At 42.3% G+C, this 18,882-nt stretch overlaps 1 protein-coding gene across 2 annotated transcripts in view; it reads left to right on the forward strand.

Annotated features, from left to right (window-relative positions):
• The window catches only part of GCN1 (GCN1 activator of EIF2AK4), a 43,382-nt gene that overhangs the window by 7,180 nt on the left and 17,320 nt on the right, over window positions 1–18,882 (forward strand). For both annotated transcript variants that reach the window (XM_075770185.1, XM_075770186.1), the window contains exons 10-34: window positions 255–329; window positions 592–720; window positions 931–981; window positions 1,388–1,486; window positions 1,758–1,931; window positions 3,462–3,614; window positions 4,385–4,477; window positions 5,945–6,020; window positions 6,192–6,351; window positions 7,263–7,452; window positions 7,573–7,697; window positions 8,040–8,218; window positions 8,392–8,485; window positions 9,245–9,358; window positions 9,559–9,757; window positions 10,241–10,396; window positions 13,280–13,461; window positions 13,760–13,840; window positions 14,362–14,505; window positions 15,244–15,371; window positions 15,550–15,739; window positions 16,159–16,229; window positions 17,029–17,194; window positions 18,160–18,354; window positions 18,541–18,787. In XM_075770185.1, coding sequence (XP_075626300.1) covers window positions 255–329; window positions 592–720; window positions 931–981; window positions 1,388–1,486; window positions 1,758–1,931; window positions 3,462–3,614; window positions 4,385–4,477; window positions 5,945–6,020; window positions 6,192–6,351; window positions 7,263–7,452; window positions 7,573–7,697; window positions 8,040–8,218; window positions 8,392–8,485; window positions 9,245–9,358; window positions 9,559–9,757; window positions 10,241–10,396; window positions 13,280–13,461; window positions 13,760–13,840; window positions 14,362–14,505; window positions 15,244–15,371; window positions 15,550–15,739; window positions 16,159–16,229; window positions 17,029–17,194; window positions 18,160–18,354; window positions 18,541–18,787 — 3,471 coding nt within the window. The remainder of the gene's footprint in view (window positions 1–254; window positions 330–591; window positions 721–930; window positions 982–1,387; window positions 1,487–1,757; window positions 1,932–3,461; window positions 3,615–4,384; window positions 4,478–5,944; window positions 6,021–6,191; window positions 6,352–7,262; window positions 7,453–7,572; window positions 7,698–8,039; window positions 8,219–8,391; window positions 8,486–9,244; window positions 9,359–9,558; window positions 9,758–10,240; window positions 10,397–13,279; window positions 13,462–13,759; window positions 13,841–14,361; window positions 14,506–15,243; window positions 15,372–15,549; window positions 15,740–16,158; window positions 16,230–17,028; window positions 17,195–18,159; window positions 18,355–18,540; window positions 18,788–18,882) is intronic.

Here is an 18,882-nt window from a genome sequence, read left to right on the forward strand (position 1 = left end):
AAGCAACATTTGTGGTGTGATCCCAAATGTCTGTGATAGCTACTGTTTGCACCGAGGACAGGATTTCACAGCTGAGTGCTAAGAATAATCCTGAATGAATCTGTTGATTGGGAATAAATTTCAGTGTTTTTTCTTCACACTCCTTACTGACCCTGTCTGCTCTTGATGTGAACTGTGGGAAAGGGTGTATTAAAATGCTAAAACCAGTTACTTAACAAAATGTAATTATGCCATTATCTCTTTTTTGTCTTCAGCAATCTCTTGCTTGCTTGTATCTGTGAACCTGGATCTCAGCCAGTATGCTCTAGACATTGTGAAAGGACTGGCCAGTAAGTACTCTGACTTCTGGAGGGAATGATAGATTCAGAATAAAGCTTTCTTCCAACTTTCTGGCAGTACCTCTAACAGCCTGATTACTGGTGATAGAGGTTGTTTTATGTGAGAGGGAGAATGATGCTGTAACTTGGAACTGGGATAGTTCATGTGACAGTTCCAGAAGCTGAGTCAAGCCACATGTAAAGATATGTCTCTGTCTTGCTGATTTTATGCAGTTTGTTGTAAGGAGCTCTTAGCTTGTGCATTATTTTCTAGGTCATCTGAAATCCAACAGTGTGCAGCTGATGGATGAAGCAGTTGTGGCATTAAAGAACTTGGCTCGACAGTGTAGTGATCCTTCGGCTGTGGAGTCACTGGGCAGACACCTTTTTGCCATCTTAGGGGGTGAGTAAATTGTAGGACCAGCAGTGGAGATGAATAAAGATTTGCTGGCTTATTTTCTGTTGTCTTTAGTTGCCTGTGTGGTAGAGGTGGCTCAACTTGGATCAGGGGTAATGGGGCAAGCTTTTATATTTTTAGAGAAGATTCTTGATGTAGCACATAGCTGTTGTCTGTCTGCAAGTCAGTCCTCACCCATTTGTTTCTTGTTGGCAGGCTCAGAAGGGAAGCTGACAGTTGTTGCTCAGAAGATGAGTGTCCTTTCAGGTGAGGATCCTAGAAGAAAGCTGCTTCTCTGGTGGAGGAAATTCAGCAGAAGGCTGAATGAAAGGGATCTGGACTTGAGCCTTCAGGATTCCCTGCCTGTCATTCCCAATTGGCTCTGGTTAATGTCATGGAGGGTGCTGGATACTGCATGCCAGGTCTTGACTTTCTGTTCAAAGGAAATTATCGGCTGGTAGGCTAAAATGTTTTATGCAAGGAAGATGATGACTGTATAGTGGGTAAAAATTAACGCAGAGGTCCTGGAGTGTTGGTACATGGTGGATGTGACATCCAAATGTAGTGACGAGGGAGAGAGATGTCTGTGCAAGGATTGAAATGTGAAGGGTTGTTTTTGATTGGTTTTAGATTTTGCAGCAAGTGAACTAATGAGAGAATTCTGTCCTGTCAGGGATTGGCAGCCTTAGTCACCATGTGGTTTCTGGATCCTCTAGCCAAGCTCTGACTGGAACTGTGGCTGAGCTTTTCATCCCTTTCCTGCAACAAGAAGGTGAGACCTCTTGCCTTTATTCTGGGTTTACTACGCTGCTTTCATCCTGAGCGGGACTTTCGTGTGGCCTCTTATTCGGGATAAATCCGGATTCTCGCATGTTGTGTCATAAAATGTTTTGATGAGCAGCCCCATGGAGGCAGTGCTGTGTCTCTTAGAAGCACATTCATTCTTTTCCTGCCTCCTCCTGACATTGTTACCCGCTTTCTGTTTTACGTTCCTGTGTTATATGCAATTGCTGTACTGACATGAGCTCCGTGTTACTTCCTAGTCCATGAAGGCACGTTGGTTCATGCAGTCTCTGTCCTGGCTCTTTGGTGTGTTCGCTTCACCACGGAAGTTCCTAAGAAGCTGGTAGAATGGCTAAAGAAAGCCTTCAGCCTTAAAACCTCTACTTCAGCTGTGAGACATGCCTACCTGCAGTGCATGCTAGCCTCTTTCAAAGGTAAAACTGTGCAGCTATTAAGAACTCTCTTGACCGTGTGGCTTAGGAGAAGAGTAATCAACTTTTATACTTCCTGATATAAGTAGATAGCTGTGTGGATTAAGAAAGATTTTGTAAAGCAGTATCTGTTCGCTGACCTCCTTCGTATTTCTCCTTAAACTCATTTGCCTTCAAGTTTATGAAGATGGTTTGTCTCCTTGTATAACTAGCATCACTGCCCATCGTGCTGTGCTATCATATATCCCTGAAGTAATTTTTGGTTGCTTTATTTTTGTCTTAAACTGTAAGGTTTCTAGCTCAGGGACCATGCTTTTGTTTTGTAAAGCACCCAGCACACTGGGATACTGGTCTGTGGCTTTGGGTCTTGGGAGCTTTAACAAAAATACGAAAATTTCTTCAGAAATTCTAAACTTTTGGTGATCCTTTTGAGATTTGCTTCTGTTGGTCCTGTCCTCTTTAACTCTCATCCATTTTATTAACGGGACAACTGATGATCAGTCTGATGCCTGTATGTGAGATCTCCCTTTCTTGATGCAGTGTGAATCAAAAGGATGGTACACATTTGCTTAAGAGGTCAATAACTCAATGTATTGTATAGATACAATGGATTAACCATCACTTTCTCAATATGGATATGAGTGGAATTGTAATACTACATTTTTCTATTGTGGCTACCAGGAATTTCTGTGCTATCATAGGGCTGAAAAAACCACTCTAAAACTGCTTGGATGTCACAGGATGGTGGTCCTTTCACAGACATCAATATGGCAAACCTGAAGTTGCTCATGCTTGCCAGAGGCGTGGGGCATTTCTTGTGTGTGGTGTGTGCAGCTGTTAAAGGAATCAGGGCCCAAACCAGTAATGCTCCAAAATAATCTACTCGCCACTGGAACACTGACTGCTGTTGCTTTGGCCCACTCAGTGAAGCATCCAACTGGGACATAAAGAACATAGAGATTCTAACTCTTAGGAGTTGATAGTTAAAACACTGCCTGTGAATACTTAATGTAGAAAATCACAAGGTCTTTATTTTTCTTTTTCAGTATTGTGTGTGAGGTGTTGCTCCTGGAATTAACAGGAACACCTAGCTCAGCTTCCGTGGAAGCGAGGGTCGCAGATCAGTGAGATTCCTTGCCTTGTGAATGTTTGAAGGGGAACAGATGGTCATGGCTTGCCAGGAATTTACTTTCCCTCTCTCAGGGAAGTCTTTGAAGTCAGACTTCCTGTGATTTGAATCAATTCCTTTAATGCCTTTAATGTAACTGAATTAGCATTTTCTTTTGCGTCCCATGAACAGAAACTCGTATTGAGATGGGACTGTTGTATCCGTGAGGAAAGGACTAAAGTGGTTATCATCTGGCTTTTCATAGTTAAAGTTTAATGATAGTAGTGAGTGGCAAATACTCTGGGAAATTCAGTCTTCCCAGTGCGTGTTTGGTTCCCTTCCTTGTTTCATGACAACAGCAGAACCATTGATACCCTTGTGGTGTAGAGTGTTGTTTTGCAACTTGTCTCTGTCTGTCTCCTCAGGTGACACATTATTACAGGGAATGGACTTGCTGCCGATGCTGATCCAGACAGTAGAAAAAGCAGCATCTCAGAGTACTCAGGTTCCCATGGTAACTGAAGGAGTTGCTGCAGCTTTGTTGATCTGCAGGATGTCTGTAATTGAGGGACAAACTGGTAAGGTCACAGAACATCTAGCAGAATCCAGTATAAACAGGTTCTGAGGGTTAACACTTTGTCTTGACAATGTGTATGAGATACTGTTCTGTAATCTGTGTATTGTTTCTGCATAGAGAATCACTGCCCTTTTGTAAACCAGGGAAGGATTTCTTCCTGTCTCTCTCAGTTATGTCAGTGAAGAATTCTTGCTGTTTCATGGCTTTACAAATTCCAGCTTCCATTTGCTTAGGGCAGTATTCCTTTTTACTCCGGCAGAAGATGTTCACCGAGACCTTACACGCCAGGGCTCAAGTGGTGCCTTAAAAGCATTACTTGCTTGTTACTTGTGTAGTATTTTTACAAACCATCTTTGGAAGGCATGAGGACTGGAATTCTGTCTTCCATTAGAGGATATTACAAGAACTGTCTGAGTTCATACACCTGCCAGGATATAAAATCCAGGTGTGTTCTGTCTATCAAAAGCAGCGCACCAGTTTCCTCCTTTCCTTCGTTTTTAGGAAGGATTGCCCTATGAAAGATTAAGGTGAAACAGACTTTACATTTCACAAGTGTAAGTCAGAGAAATCCAATTTTTTTCAGCGGATGTTTTTTGGGTGTGCTTATATTTCTGAAAGAGAGAGATGAGAGGCTTTGTAACTGAAGACAAGTAAAGCTAGAAATACCTTGGGTGATTTCAGGAAACAGAATTCTACTGTATTTTATGTATGCTGGTGAGTTCTGACTTATTTTGAAACATCCTTGATACACATCTATTCTTTTCCTGTCAGAGTCTAAGCTGAGTGGTTTCTGGCAGCTGATTCTGGATGAGAAAAAACAAATTTTTACATCTGAGAAGTTCTTGCAGTCTGCATCAGAGGAAGGTAAATTGTCGGTTATTGTGTATCCACTAGCTGTTTAACTCTATTACTTAGTACTTGTAAGAGCTACTGTTGCTGTCAGCCCTGTTCTATGAGCCTTGGAGGATCCAGTTTCAGATTAAAATGAACAGCATGCTCTTTCAGAAGTACATCTAGACTAATTGTAGTCTAAGTTTGTCAATGAATTAATTTATTTCTAATGAACCTGAGTTATCAAACATCTATAATTCTGAATCTGTATATTCTATAAAAGTCTTTCCAATACAAAATGCATCTGTGTGGTGTCCCAGTTCGTAAATAAATATTTGCAGCCAATCTAAGGGATGTGGAGAAGCCTAAAATTAAGAAGAAGATGGGAAAAAGTAAAATAAGGCCGGAGAAGAAAACATGTAGGTGAAAATCTTAAGATAATGTGGGGGAAGAGTAATAACAGATAGGAAATCAATTGGGTTATAAATTAGTCTATCTATGCTCTGTTTTGTTCTCTGGTACTTAAAGATTACCTGAAAAAAATAATGGAATGTGCCCAACAGAAAACATTACTGACTACATTTTAAAGTGAAAGTTTTGAAAATGAGTTCATGAGTCATTTCTCTGAAATGAATTAATTTATCTTTTGTACAAAGCTTTGAAGATGTAAAGTTTCCTAAATGGGAAAGAACATCATTTCTCCTTTGCTTGTTGTGATCCCTGTCTCCTGAAGGCATTGTGTATATCCATTTATTTTCCCTCCCAAGCCTGCAAATATCCTGAAACAGCATGATTTGGAGAATTTTATATTGCTCTCTTAGGATGTTAGCTCCAAACCGAAATGCTGATATTTTGATAGTAAATATTATCATGATTTGTTATTGGTTATTTGAGTGAAAACATCCAGCTGACATGCTTAACATCCCCAAACTATCTGATGTCTTGAATGTCAAAAGTCCACTTACTATAGGTTATAACCCACCCCATGTTTCAGGGCTTTCTGCTCCTGCTTTTATGATATGGTTGAACGTTGATATACAAACCAAAGGGCCCACTGACAGCTGAAGCTCAGCAGAGGCCATGAGATAAAACACCAAGGCTGCTATTCAAATAGCATTATGCACTTTTGTATGAATTCAGTATAGGTTTTATTTTCACTGAAGACATTTCGGCAGCGCTCAGGGATTAACAGTGTTGGTGCAGTGAGCATTGTGTTTATCATTTGGTTTGAGCTGTTGACCTAAACAAAAATAGGTCACACGTTGTGGTCAGGAAATTTTGCTGGGATCCAGCTAACAACATTTCTATGAAATCGTGGTCCTGTTTCCAGTCTTGGTGGATTTGTCTGTAGCTTCACTGAGAAGATTTTGTAGAGGCTCAGTTTGGGTAGCTATTTTAATGTGTCCCGCTTGCTGTTTGTTTGTTTTCGGGTTAAAAAAAAAAAAAAAAAGTTTCCTTATGAAGTCTCATGCTATTTTAAATATTTGTCTTTTCCCACAGCAATGTGTACAGTACTGCAGCTGACAGAGCGCCTTCTCTTGGATCATGCGCAACGGCTGCCTGAAAGTAAAGTTCAGTACGTAGACTGCTCTTGCTGCCCCGATCTGTGACCCCTGAATGTTAATGCGGGCAGTGGAGAGGGTGGGCTTGGGTCTTTGCACAAAATGTTGAACTCTTTGTGCTTTTGTGTCCAGTTGGTTTGCAGAGCTGCCTCCCTTGCTCAACCTGTTTATTTCTCTATTTTCAGGCAGTATCACCGTGCTCTTGTTGCAGTGCTGCTGAGTCGGACCTGGCATGTTCGAAGACAGGCTCATCAAACAGTTAAGAAGCTCTTGTCCTCTCTGGGAGGGTACAAACTGGCCTATGGACTCTTGGAGGAGCTGAAAGCGGTTCTCAGCTCTCATAAGGTGAGTAGTCCAGAAGCCTAGTCCGTGCTTAGCCAGTTTGTATGCTGCTGATCACCTCCCTACCCTAGATTTGCTGTTAGTATTGACATACAGCATGATATGAAGATGATTCGATTCCAGCTGTATGATCTCCTAGAATGCCACTTGTTACTAGATTACTGCATATCGGTGTCTGTGGTGTGCCTAGTCTTCCCTATATATACAGAAGACAGGTTATTCAGAATTATTTGGGGAGGAAGTTTTCCACGTCCTTCTATTATTTTAATCCAAATTTAATCCTGGCTGGAGGACCAAGTGCTTAGTTCCTTTCTTGGTATTCTAGTTCTCTGGCCCCACCTTATAGCTCAGGCTGCCTATTTAAAACCAATGTAATGGAAATACTTTAGTAGCGACTATTATCAATAATAAAAATAAAATAAAATAGGAAATGGTGAGTGCTATATTATTGGACATGCTGCTAAACCAGCACCATGTCAAGTTGTATGACAGGTTAAGTTGCATTACTTAGGTACCAAGGCTGGGACTTTGTACATGTCACAGATACAGTCTGAATAAAGTATTTTTGAAAAGATACTGGGTAAAATTAGACTGCAGAAGTTGGGCATAGTGTTCCCAGCCAGCTGGTTCAACCTTTTCCACTCCTCTTTGCCAAAAATGATGGGTTTAGTTTTATTTTACCCTGGCTTGCCAAATCTAGTATAGTCCTCCATTCTCAGTCTTTCTTTCACTGTCATCTCTGTGCTTCAGTTCCACTGTTATCCGTTATCACTTCTTTCCTTTGAAAACTTCAGGTTGTTGGTACTGACAGAGGGAGCTGACTGTTGGCATTCAGTATGGTGTTCCTGCAGGGAAGTGTGCTCAGGGCTCAGGAAGGCTTGGTGTGATGTGTTAATGGCAAGTTGTCCACGCAGGTTCTGCCTCATGAGGTCCTGGTGATGGAGTCGGGAGAGCTGTCAGAGCTAGGAAAGGCTTATGTTCCTCCCCGTGTCCTTCATGAGGCACTCTGTGTCATCTCAAGTGTGGCGGGGCTTGATGTGGATTCTGTGGAGCCAGAAAAGCTGGCTCTGGAGATGCTGCTGGTGAGCCATCATCCATCTGTAGGTAAGTGAAGGGACAAGACCCCTCTCATGACCCATGTATGGATTTCTTATCTTACCTTTGTGTTTCATTTTATTAGTAGTCTGGTTCATATTTATTATACTCATTTGTTCTTCTTGCTAGTGGCAGTGCAGCCAGGTCTTTGGCCAGCCCTCCTCATCAAGATGAAGATAGATCCCAAAGAGTTCATTACCAAACACCTGAATGACATATTACCCAGGATCACTGCCTACACTCCGGAGAACCAGGTGATAAACTTCTGCTTTCCTTGTGTAAGTTTTGGGAGATACTTTGGAACAGGAGAGTTTTCTGGAGGAGTTAAGTACTAACTGACCTATAAGGAAGGAGACTGTCGAAAAGGTGAGGAAAAAGCAGGTTCAAAGAGAAGGTCTCTGGTGAAAAGGAGCTGGGATTTCAGGGGGAAGAATGTGTACCAGCAACCAAGTGGAATTCTAGATAAGATTCAAGTACCAACTGAACAGGGAGTTAGGAATTGGAACGTAACCTAGGCTGCCTCAGCAGGGCATACGTTTTTGAGACAATTTCAAGGAGTACTGATGATAATGTTTTTTTCTTTGTTTTCTCTATAGTCATCTATGAATGCAGTGGGATCTCTCTCTCTGCTTTCACCTGGTAGAGTGCTCCCACAGCTCATCAGCATTATCTCAACATCAATGGAGAATCCAGCTCTGTGCCAGGTTACGCGAGAGGAATTTGCCATCATGAAGACACCAGAGGGAGAACTGTATGACAAATCCATCATACAGAGGTAAGACTTGAGAATTTCTTTCCTCTGTGGACCAGGGAATTGATTGCTGCTGGCATCTAGCCAGTGGGTGAGTTGATTTGTCAGATGCTCTTTCTGGACAGAGTTCCCGGATTTGTGTGTCTGGATCTTAGTCCAGAGCAGTGCTGATTCTTTTCTCTGCTTCTCCTTCTCAGTGCTCAACAGGATAGCATGAAAAAGGCTAACATGAAAAGGGAGAACAAAGCTTATTCCTTCAAGGAACAAATCATTGAGCTGGAGCTGAAGGAGGTGAGTTGATGGGAATGGGAGAGCCAGTGATGAAGGTTCTGACACCAGGCTATCCAGTCTGTTTTGTTGCATGGCTTCTGGCATCTGTGTGTATGCTGTTGGGAAAGATTCTCTGAACTTCTTTGAATACCTAAATGTTGTCTTCTCTTATATCTGTTTGTGTTAGCTTCTTTTCTCTTATATCTTTTTGTATCAATTTATGTGGTATTCTGCTTGTTTGTGAGCATGCTTACTAGTTAGTAATACTTGTTTTTTTCTCTTCATCTCTTGTTCAATGTATCTCATGTAATTTTTTCAGTAAGGGTTGTTAAATAGATGCTTCCATCTTGTAGACAGCCAGCAGTTCTGTTCAGTCTGGCCAGAGCAGCAGGCATACATGGGGGAAGAATTTGGTGAAGGGAGGGGAATGTACCAGGTTGACTGGAGCGTTCTTTTATTAAAGGTTGACTTCTCTTTGCTCTGGGGAGGATGACATGCCCATCCACTGTAGTGTGGTGTAATAATAGCAAATAATTTGCGACCAATTAAACCTGGAAGAAACTGATGTTATGCTGCTAATGGGACACCACAATGTTGTTAACCTGCCAATTTCCATTTTGTGTCTTCTCTTAAGGGTGACATGCTTGGAAGAATATTTTGATACTGTTTTGAAAGTAAATTGTGAAAAAAACCCCCAATACGTCCAACTTTCTTATCTACCTAGGTGAGGGGATGATGTTAATAGCTCAGGTTAATAATGCCCATGGCTCTCTACTGCAGGAAATAAAGAAGAAGAAAGGAATAAAGGATGAAGTGCAGCTGACTAGCAAGCAGAAGGAGCTAATGCATGCACAGCTGGAAAGGGAGTCTCAGATAAGAAAACGGCTGAAGGAGGTAAGTTTTTTGATGTTTTTTTTTTTCTCCCCACTCTGCAGCTACCATGACCAAAGTAAGTTTGATAAAAGGAAAATGGAGTAGCATAGGGAATATTTGGCAATAACCTATTTGTTTCTTCCATTGGAAATTAGATTTAAAAACTTGATTTTTCCTCAATGGAATTTTTATGGTAAACTTTTGAATTGTTTTTCTTACAGCTTGATAATGAGCTGGAAACAGCTCTAGGACTCCTGGACACTGTTATAAAGAGAAAGCCGCCTGGTCTCACTCAGTACATCCCTGGTCTCATCGGTTCCTTCTTACCACTTTTTCGATCACCTTTGGCTGCTCCAAGGATTAAGGATCCTTTTCTTTCCCTAGCTTCTTGTGTTATGCCTGCTCGACTGAAAACCTTTGGTTAGTATTTGCAATTGCTTTTTAAGGGCAGGGTGCACTATTTTTATGTGAGGGTGGTGAAAATCCTTGCTCTTGCAAGCTGTGGATCGTGACCATGTACCACAGCCAAGAGGAATAACCACCTTGGAGCAGTGTTTAGGAAGATGACTGTGATGTCCCAGAGATCCTACTGCTGGATAGGACTGGGTCCAAAGACAAGGAGTTGTCCAGTCATTGTGACCACCTCTCAGTAGCACTTGTCGCAATGGGATTGTTTCCCCTGTGCAGAGTTTGGAGGATGCGAGCGTCTCTCTCACATATGGGTGTGAATTGAGCTGTCCTCTGTAAGCCTCAGGGCTGTGCTTCCTTCTCTGTGCCTCTTCTGCAGCCTGGGCTGTTGCCCAGAGCTTTGTTATACTTCTTGGGTTTGTGTTCTTGGGGAATTTTTCTCTCAAGAAATGTTTGTTTTAGTGCTCTCACGGAGTCTGTATTCTTTCATACCAGGTACTTTAGTGAGCCATGTGACCTTGCGCCTGATGAAACCAGAATGTGAACTAGATGAATCCTGGTGTCAAGAAGAGCTGCCTACTGCTCTGAACAGAGTTGTTAGCTTGCTGCATGCCCATACCATTCCTAGCCGAACAGGCAAGGGAGAGCCAGGTAAAAACTACTGTAGATCCCTCTGGCCCTCCCTGTGCCCCCCAATAACTCTGTGAGCTGATTTAGTTTTGATGGTTTGTATAATGTTTTATAGGTGAGACTTCACTTTTTTTTTTAAATCCAATAAGACTTCATAGATGCGAAAAACCTTAAGGTTTTTTTTGTGGTGGTGGTAGTAGAAATGATAAGTATAGTAAGTGTAGAACTGAAATAACTGTCTTTTTTCTTAAAATGGCTCATACAGAAATAATAGTAGTGAAATTAAGGCTCATCTTTGCCAAGGACAGTTCTTACCTTTCAACACCACTTAGCATAAGTGATTCAGTGAGACTAAGTGGAAAGACAAAATAATTGCTTGTTATCTCTGATCTCAGCAGTGAAGTGCCTGTAGCCTCTGCTTGTTTGCTATGTAGTGCTGCAGTTCATGAATATTTTATTCTGGCATGGTTGTTGAAGAAGCAATTCTTTCCCACTCTGTAACACAAAGGCAAGCACCAGTATTTATACAGTGCAAGAATATAATCTGGGTTAAAATGAACCTTTTTTTTGTGAATTAGGTTTTTCTTTTTTTTTTTTTCCACTGGGTTAGTTTTAATCTAGATCACTTCCAGAATCTGCTTCACTATGGGGTGCACAAGTAATTGTACCACTCCATTGAAGATAATAGTACAGAAGAGGGAGGGAAGGTCTTCTGCCTGTGGAGGCTGGAATGGCTTAGTTTGTCACAAAGCCTCTGGTGTACTGTAGTGATTCATCCAGGCTTTGGAGCTGTTCATCATCTAGCTCAATCAAAAGCTGCTGTGGTAGATGATTTATAATTTTTTAGAGGAGTTGAAGGATTCTCTTTGGTCCCTTACCCTGGTAGTTCAGTTCTCCTCTTGCTGTTCTGTTGCCAGTCAGATCCGCAGTTGTGTGACTGTGGCACTTTAATCTTCACAGCTGAGTAGTAGCCATTGCCCATGCTGAGCACCACTTCAGTGCTGAACATCTCAGTGATAATTCAGTGTCTCCACTATGTAATTTATTTCCATAGTAAGTGCAGGTTCATTAACATTTGAATCCTTTTTCAGGGTTATTTCCAGAAAGTAGTGGAAGTATTTTCAGCCCTCATCCTTTGAGATTTCCTACAATGCTTAATTAAATGAATATCTGTGGGGTTTTCTTTTTTCACTTCTGCAAGAGAAAGGAAATAGATTCCATAGCACTGGACAAGTCATGTTATATTCCCAAATGATATTTTCCTCATTTTCAAAATTCTTTGGAGTGTAGTGTTGCAATATTATTTAGTAGAGGTTAGTTTCTTAGGTTACCATGAGACCTAAGAGAGACCATATCTCATTATAATGTGGATGATAAAATTTATCATTCGTTGCTGAAATGCCAAGACACATTTTGTAATCTTACTCCTATTGGTCAATACCAGCTACTGCATTAATAGAACATTTATCTTCTCAGATAAAGCTTCCTTCCTCCTGCTGCATATACAGGGACAGTTGCTTAAGCCTAAAAATATCTGGCCAATAATTAAAAAAAAAAAAAAAAAGGCATAAAAGCAAACGGATTCTGAACAGAGAGAAAAATCCCACATCAGAAACAGAGGGGGTTTTACCTAAGCTGTTCCTGTTAAATAGGAGCTTGCAGTGTGTTTGGTATTTAATATTTCTCCCTTGAACTACTTTTGCAGTATCCATGCCCTACATAAGCTGACTAATACTGCAGTAATGTGTCTGCAGTGCTCTTCATCTGCATCTTAGAAATTTAAAATCTGGCTTTCTCTGACAGCACAGATGGGATGTAGAAAGCAAACGTTTTCCCTAGATGTCTAGTGCTTGAGGTTTAACTGGACTAACTGGAGGACTGGAAGAACCATTTCTTATGTCCCATAGCCAAGCCCCTGTGAGAAGGAGGGTTCAAAATCTTTAACAGGAATCCAAAAGCTGTAATTTTTTTCAAGGGTGGCGGGGAGTTGAGACTTGCACCAGAATTAGAGGAACCTCATTCTCAAGAATCCGGCTGAAGACTGGAATGACAGGTTAGCTAGATTGGTAGGAAGTGTTTAAAGGGAATATAGCTGGCAAATGGGCCCCTACTTTGGGACAAATGAACTTTAAAAGTGAATTAGTTAAATTGTATCAGAATCCTGTGTGGATCCTCCTGTTCAGAAGTAAAAATGACCATAATTTTTATTTTTTTTAGTTGATTTTAATTCTCAGAGTATACACACAAACTTAATGCATTTTAAATGATAGATTTTATTTCAACTTTGGTTGTGTGATGGATTTGATTTTGTGTCCCATCCACCCCTGCCCGCAAGTATTTCCAGGATAGAGAATATCTCAGCTTTGCCTCTCTGTCTACTTTAATCCATTGAATTGTTTCGATTTAATTTACAGTGTGTTTTTTTGCACTGCTGAAGCATTGGAAGTAATTCAGAATCCTAATGTGACTTTAATTAAAGCCAGCTCATTGGTGTAGCAAGCAACAACACTAGGTAGAATCACAGACTCATTTAGGTAGGAAAAGGCCCTTAAGATCATCAGGTCCAACCATTAACCTGACACTGAGATGCCACGTGTCACTGTTGGAGCCTTACTGTTGCTGCCGTTAAGTGGAGTGGCAAAGTGGTAGAGGCCAAACAGTGTGTGCGCTGCTTTGAGGGGTAAGTCCAGATACACGCGAGACTGTCCTTTAGATTGGGTGTTTCTAGGGACATAGAAACACCTAGTGTCACTTAGCACGTTTGTACTGAAGGCTGAGGCTGGCCAGATCCGTTATGTGCTACCAAGGTGTACGTTTTACACCAGTCAATATTATAAAACAAAGACATGCTGAGAGTTACAACAAGATCAGCTATGCTCACAGGATTGTTTTTCCTTTTCACAGGTGCTGCCCCATTATCTGCTCCAGCGTTTTCCTTGGTCTTTCCTCTCCTAAAGACTGTTATGACTGAGACACCTCATGACAGTGAAGACAAGGAGGAGTTTCTGGTCAAGATTCTGCAGATTCTTACGGTCCATGCTCAGCTGAGATCATCAGCAACTGGCCAGGCTTTGCTGGTGGATGAGGTGAGATCAGATGACCTCCTTCACCATTCTGTGGGGCTTAGATGACCTCCTTCAACAGTTGTTCAGATGAGGCATGAGATAAAACAGCTAATGTTTAAACTGGACAAAGCAGATTAATTCTACAAGTTGAAGTTAACAATGTAAGATTGTTTTCTGTCACAGGTTTTGGTTACCTGTCCAGCCCTAGGTTTTGATTGTGATTTTTATAGAGAGTGTCATACGCCGGCAAGGTACTTTGGATTCACAAAACATAATGCTTTTTCTCCTCCCTCTGCCATTTTTCCCCCCAACCTTTCAGAATGGCCCAGAGTTGCTGCCCCGGAGGGACATGCTGGTTCTCCTGACCCGGGTGATAGGAACAGGTTCTCCACGGTTACAGGTGAGTCCTTGGCTTCATAACCACAGTCGGGATTCTGCCTCAGTTTCATCGGCATCTAACTGAGGGCAATACACCCACCTGGTTTAAGTCTCTGAGGCTGGTGGTTGATACTTTAACTGATTTTCTCCTATGTTTATGGTATTCTTCTTGGGATAAAATGCCTTTATCTTTTCTTCTGTGGGCTTTTTTTGCACCAAACATATTCTTCAGTTTTCCACAGGTGACATTTTATTCCTTTTCTAAGGCCTTGCTCTGGCAAAGAAGTTTAGTAGTTGCTCCCCTGAGTAACCAGCAGTAAACTTTGTTCCAAGGGATGAGATGGCAGAAAGGTCAAAAATAACAAAAAGGCAAAGGGTTGGACTGAACTCATCAGTTCTCGTTTTCGTCACGAACCCTTGTCACTGTTCTTCGAGAATTTCTCTTGTGATGGCACTCAGCCCCTGCCCTGCGCTTGCTTTGACCAAATGCACAGAAGCAGACGTCAGCGGTGGAATCTCTACTACTTTCTCATGGCGTTTTAGGTTTTGGCTTCCGATGCACTGACCACCCTGTGCACAAGCAGCAGTGGGGAGGACGGCTGTGCCTATGCAGAACAGGAGGAGATCGACGTGTTACTTCAGGCCCTGCAATCTCCGTGCATGAATGTTCGAGATGCAGCTCTCAGGGTAGGTGGGAATCATTCAGGCTCACACTGAATTCCTTAATTTTTTGGGAGGCGAATCTTCTCCAGCACTGATGAAGAGAAGCTTCAGCTGTGATGCTCGTCTTCGGGTAGTGTGTCTGCAGGAGGAGGCACTAGCTACTGAACAATAATGCTCTAAGGAATGCTCTTTGTGCTAGATTTATCTTGCAGGAAGGAGTACTCTGGGTCTATCCACACCTTTATTTTGTTAAAACAGGTGTAATTATGACAGCTTAACACCTTCTATTTACAATTGCATAGAGCTGAGTCTTAAAGAGAGAGGCTGGCAAAAAATTCCTGTGTCTGTATTGGGCCCAGTGGTTTTGGAAAGCTTCAGGCTTAGTCACTTCTGAGAACATAAAAAAGAAAGAAAAAAATGATGGGTGTTTTGGTTTTCCTTGCCATGAAAGTAATTTCAGCTTCGCTCACCTGAGCTGGCTTCTTCGTACTTAGAAGCAGGAAAGACTGTAGTCACCAGAGCACAACCTCGTGCCTGGTGGCCTCTCTGAAACCTGCCCATGGAGCACTATTTTTGAGATTCATCTCACTTATTAGCAACAGGAAGTCTCTGATCTGTCTGGGCAGGGTACTGCACAAGCAAACATGAATTTTGACACTTCCAGCCACTGAGAGCTTGACTTGGCGAAGGTTTTAAGTGTTTTAAAGTATCCGTTTCCAAAATCAGATCCATGCACTGATTCTCCTGTAAACTAATTCACAGGGACTGATGGAGCTACAAATGGTTCTACCAACCCCAGACAGCGATGAAAAGAATGGACTGAATCTGTTGCGTCGCCTTTGGGTAGTAAAGTTTGATATGGAGGATGAGATTCAGAAGTTGGCAGAGAGGTAAGAGTTCTTCCTGGCTGATTAAGGGGACCTCTCTTCTGCTCACCTCATGGAGCTGCACCGGCAGGGACTTTGCCTCCTGCAGGGTGTAGGGCAGCTTTAGGTCACCCTGATGTTGCACATAGTGGTGGCTTCTCTTGCTGAAGGGTGATCGGTCACCTCTTCGTGTGTGCCGCAGGTTGTGGGAGTCCATGGGTCTGGAGCTGCAGCCTGACCTCTGTTCTCTGCTGATCAAAGATGTCATCTACCATGAAGAGGCAGTGCGACAAGCAGGTGCTGAAGCTCTTTCCAGGGCTGTAGCTCAGTATCAAAACCAAGCAGCAGAGGTCATGAATAAACTTATAGAGATCTACCAGGAGAAGCTCTATGTAAGTACCCTTGTCCTAAGGGATTGACAGGCACAAGCTTGTGCTTTACTTTATATTTTTCATTAATCACTCTTCCTTTTGTCTGTCTTGAGGATGTGCATGAAGCCCACTGTTGCTGTGTTTGAGCTTATGACAGACTTTAATGTCTTGAGCCTCAAGTTATCGGCCAGTAATGGCACCATTGTACAGGAGGAAGCTATGCCTTAGGTGATACAGGAAGACTGTGGCAGAGCGGGGTCAGTCTAAGTCTTTTTGGGCCTAAGCTAGCTCTCTGCATGGGTTTTTTTACCATGCTCTTCTGCTAGTGGTATCGTACCTCTGTTCAGTGTTATAAAATGGCATTGCAGGTACAGCTGACAGTATTCTCTGCGTGTATGTCCTTAGAAGAGGCATTCTGATGAAATTTTTTCTCCTTCCAGAGGCCACCTCCAGTTTTGGATGCTTTGGGACGAGTGATATCTGAATCACCGCCTGACCAGTGGGAAGCAAGGTACAGTCATCTTCAGATTGATCTCATCACTTCCTGTGCGTCCAGATGAGATGTTCTAGATTTTTATTTAGAAGTTCAGGCAGTGGAGAAATAAGGGAATGTTAGAGGAACAAAGTAGATGCAGTTGTATTGACTTGCTGGTTTCATGTATCCTGGTAGAGAATGTTTGTGGCCCTCAAGCAGGCTGGGCAGGCCAAACTGAAATGCTGACAGTTCTATCAAAGTATCAGATACTATCTTCTCTGTGTCCTTCTGATAAGAACAGAGTCTTTCCCTCTCACACTGTCTGATTTTTGAGTTACCTTACTGTATTCCCACCTCTGTATGGGCAATGGTTTCAAGAGCAGCAGTGTGAGCCTTAATGAACAGGACAAATTCCAGTTTGGATAATTACTTTCTGTCTACTTGTATGCCCTATACAGGTTTAATTTGAGATCATCTTGTTCGCTACCTGTCTTAAGCTAATCTGTTCTGTACTGCTGATGTACCTTGTTGTAAAGCTGCTGTATTTCAGCAGTAGATGAAGTGATCCTGATGCCTGTCGTTGTTGGCCCAAGTATCTGTAATGCTTAATCAGGATAAAAGTCATTATATTGCTGAAGGATTGTTGTCCTTTTGGGAACCTGCAGCATGGGGTTGTGTAATGAAATGCACGTAGGTTGGACACTCTGAAGCTCTTTGGTTTCCTAATGGTGTTCTCTCTCAATTTCTGTAATGTACTACTGATAGCAAATGTGATTGTGACCACAAGCAAATCCTGTGAAACGTCAGTAAGCTCACAAGCTCACCGTCTTTACAGGTGTGGCATAGCTTTGGCCCTCAACAAGCTCTCACAGCATCTGGACAGTTCTCAGGTGAAGCCCCTCTTCCAGTTTTTTGTACCTGATGCTCTGAATGATCGCAGTCCTGAAGTCAGGAAGTGCATGCTAGATGCAGCTCTTTCAACGCTCAACACTCATGGCAAAGTAAGTCTGAACATTTCACTCTCTAGCAGTGGAAAAAGATGGAACAAAAATGTAGATACTGTGTGTTGGAGGCCAAAGATTTTATTTTATTTTATTTTATTTCTTAGAGGTAACAGCTGAAAACTTTCCCGTAGTAGGAATTTTTGTGTGTTTGGAGTCATTCTGTTAGTGACTAGTGTTGACTAAGTGTAGTTCTTCCCTGCCATTGCTATAAAAAAGAAACAGCCCTGAATCAGCTGGAGTTAGAATGGTATAAAACCAGAGTAGTAAAAGTAAAATCAGACCACAGATCTGTTAATCCTGGGAAGGTGACAGTTCCTTTTCAGGCCTCGTGCAAAGCAAAACATGAAAGCCTCCTGATCGTTGACTTAGTTACACTGAAAACAACTAAAGTCATTCAGAGAATTGAGGACCATCCTTCTTCTTGCTGCTAGCCCTTCTCCAGCAGTGTTGCACGGGGCAGGTGTGCAGGGTGTAAATTGCTCAGCCTCTGATTTCCTCATATCTGCCGGTCACTTCTGGACAGCCCTCTGCATTCCTGTTAAACCCAAGACAATTGGATTGTTTTCATACTATTCATTCTTTCCTTCTGTTTCTTAGAAAAGCCATGTGAAGTTTGTTTTATCTTTCTGCTCTCCCTTTGCAAATGGAGCAAGCAAAACAGCATGCCCTGATGTTCAGGCTAGCAGTCTTGCCTCGTAGCTTTGCATTGCTTCTGGCAGAACATCATGCTGGCAGGTTTTTGGGGGACCTAATTTTTAAGAGGTAACTTCTCTCTAGCAGGAAATATTTGTTGCCAGTTGAGATGGCACAAGGTTTTATGTGATGTGACACATTAAATGAACTGTAAAAACAGCGTGTTTGTTCGGTTTGTTGGCTCAGAGAAGAACAAGCAAGTCCACTGAGCATAGCAATTCTCATTCTGAGTGGACTCTAGTGGCAAGTTCTGTGGTTTTGTTTTTCAGGACAATGTTAACTCTCTCTTGCCAGTGTTTGAAGAATTCCTGAAAAATGCTCCTAATGATGCCAGTTATGATGCCGTCAGGCAGAGCGTGGTGATTCTGATGGGTTCACTGGCAAAACATCTGGACAAGAGTGACCCTAAAGTGAAACCAATTGTTGGCAAACTGATAGCAGCCTTGTCCACACCATCTCAGCAGGTAGGTGCCTTCATGGAGCAGTTTTCATGTTCCACGCAGAGGCAGGTTAACACTACAATACTTTTAGGGGTGTCAGATGAAAAATGGTTCTGGTGACAGAAAGCTGTCATTGTGGGTGCAGTCTATGGGGACATTATGTTGATGATGAATATTTTGTGATCTGATAGCCAGTGGATTGTTTTACAGGTTCAGGAGTCAGTGGCAAGCTGTTTACCACCCCTGGTGCCTGCAATTAAGGAGGATGCAGGAGGAATGATACAGAAGCTAATGCAGCTGCTTTTAGAGTCTGATAAGTATGCTGAGCGCAAAGGTGCAGCTTATGGGCTGGCAGGCCTGGTGAAAGGCCTTGGCATCCTCTCTCTCAAGCAGCAGGAGATGATGACCACACTGACCGATGCCATCCAAGACAAGAAGAACTTTCGTCGGCGTGAGGGTAAGGGACAAAGCTTTTCCCTCCCAAATACTTCAAATTTCTCTTGTATCTGTGGTCAGATCAAATGATACCTGAACCCTGTGCTTGATTTATCT

This window comes from Balearica regulorum, chromosome 17 (assembly GCF_011004875.1).
Source record: "Balearica regulorum gibbericeps isolate bBalReg1 chromosome 17, bBalReg1.pri, whole genome shotgun sequence".
In the NCBI taxonomy this organism is placed as follows: Eukaryota; Metazoa; Chordata; class Aves; order Gruiformes; family Gruidae; genus Balearica; species Balearica regulorum.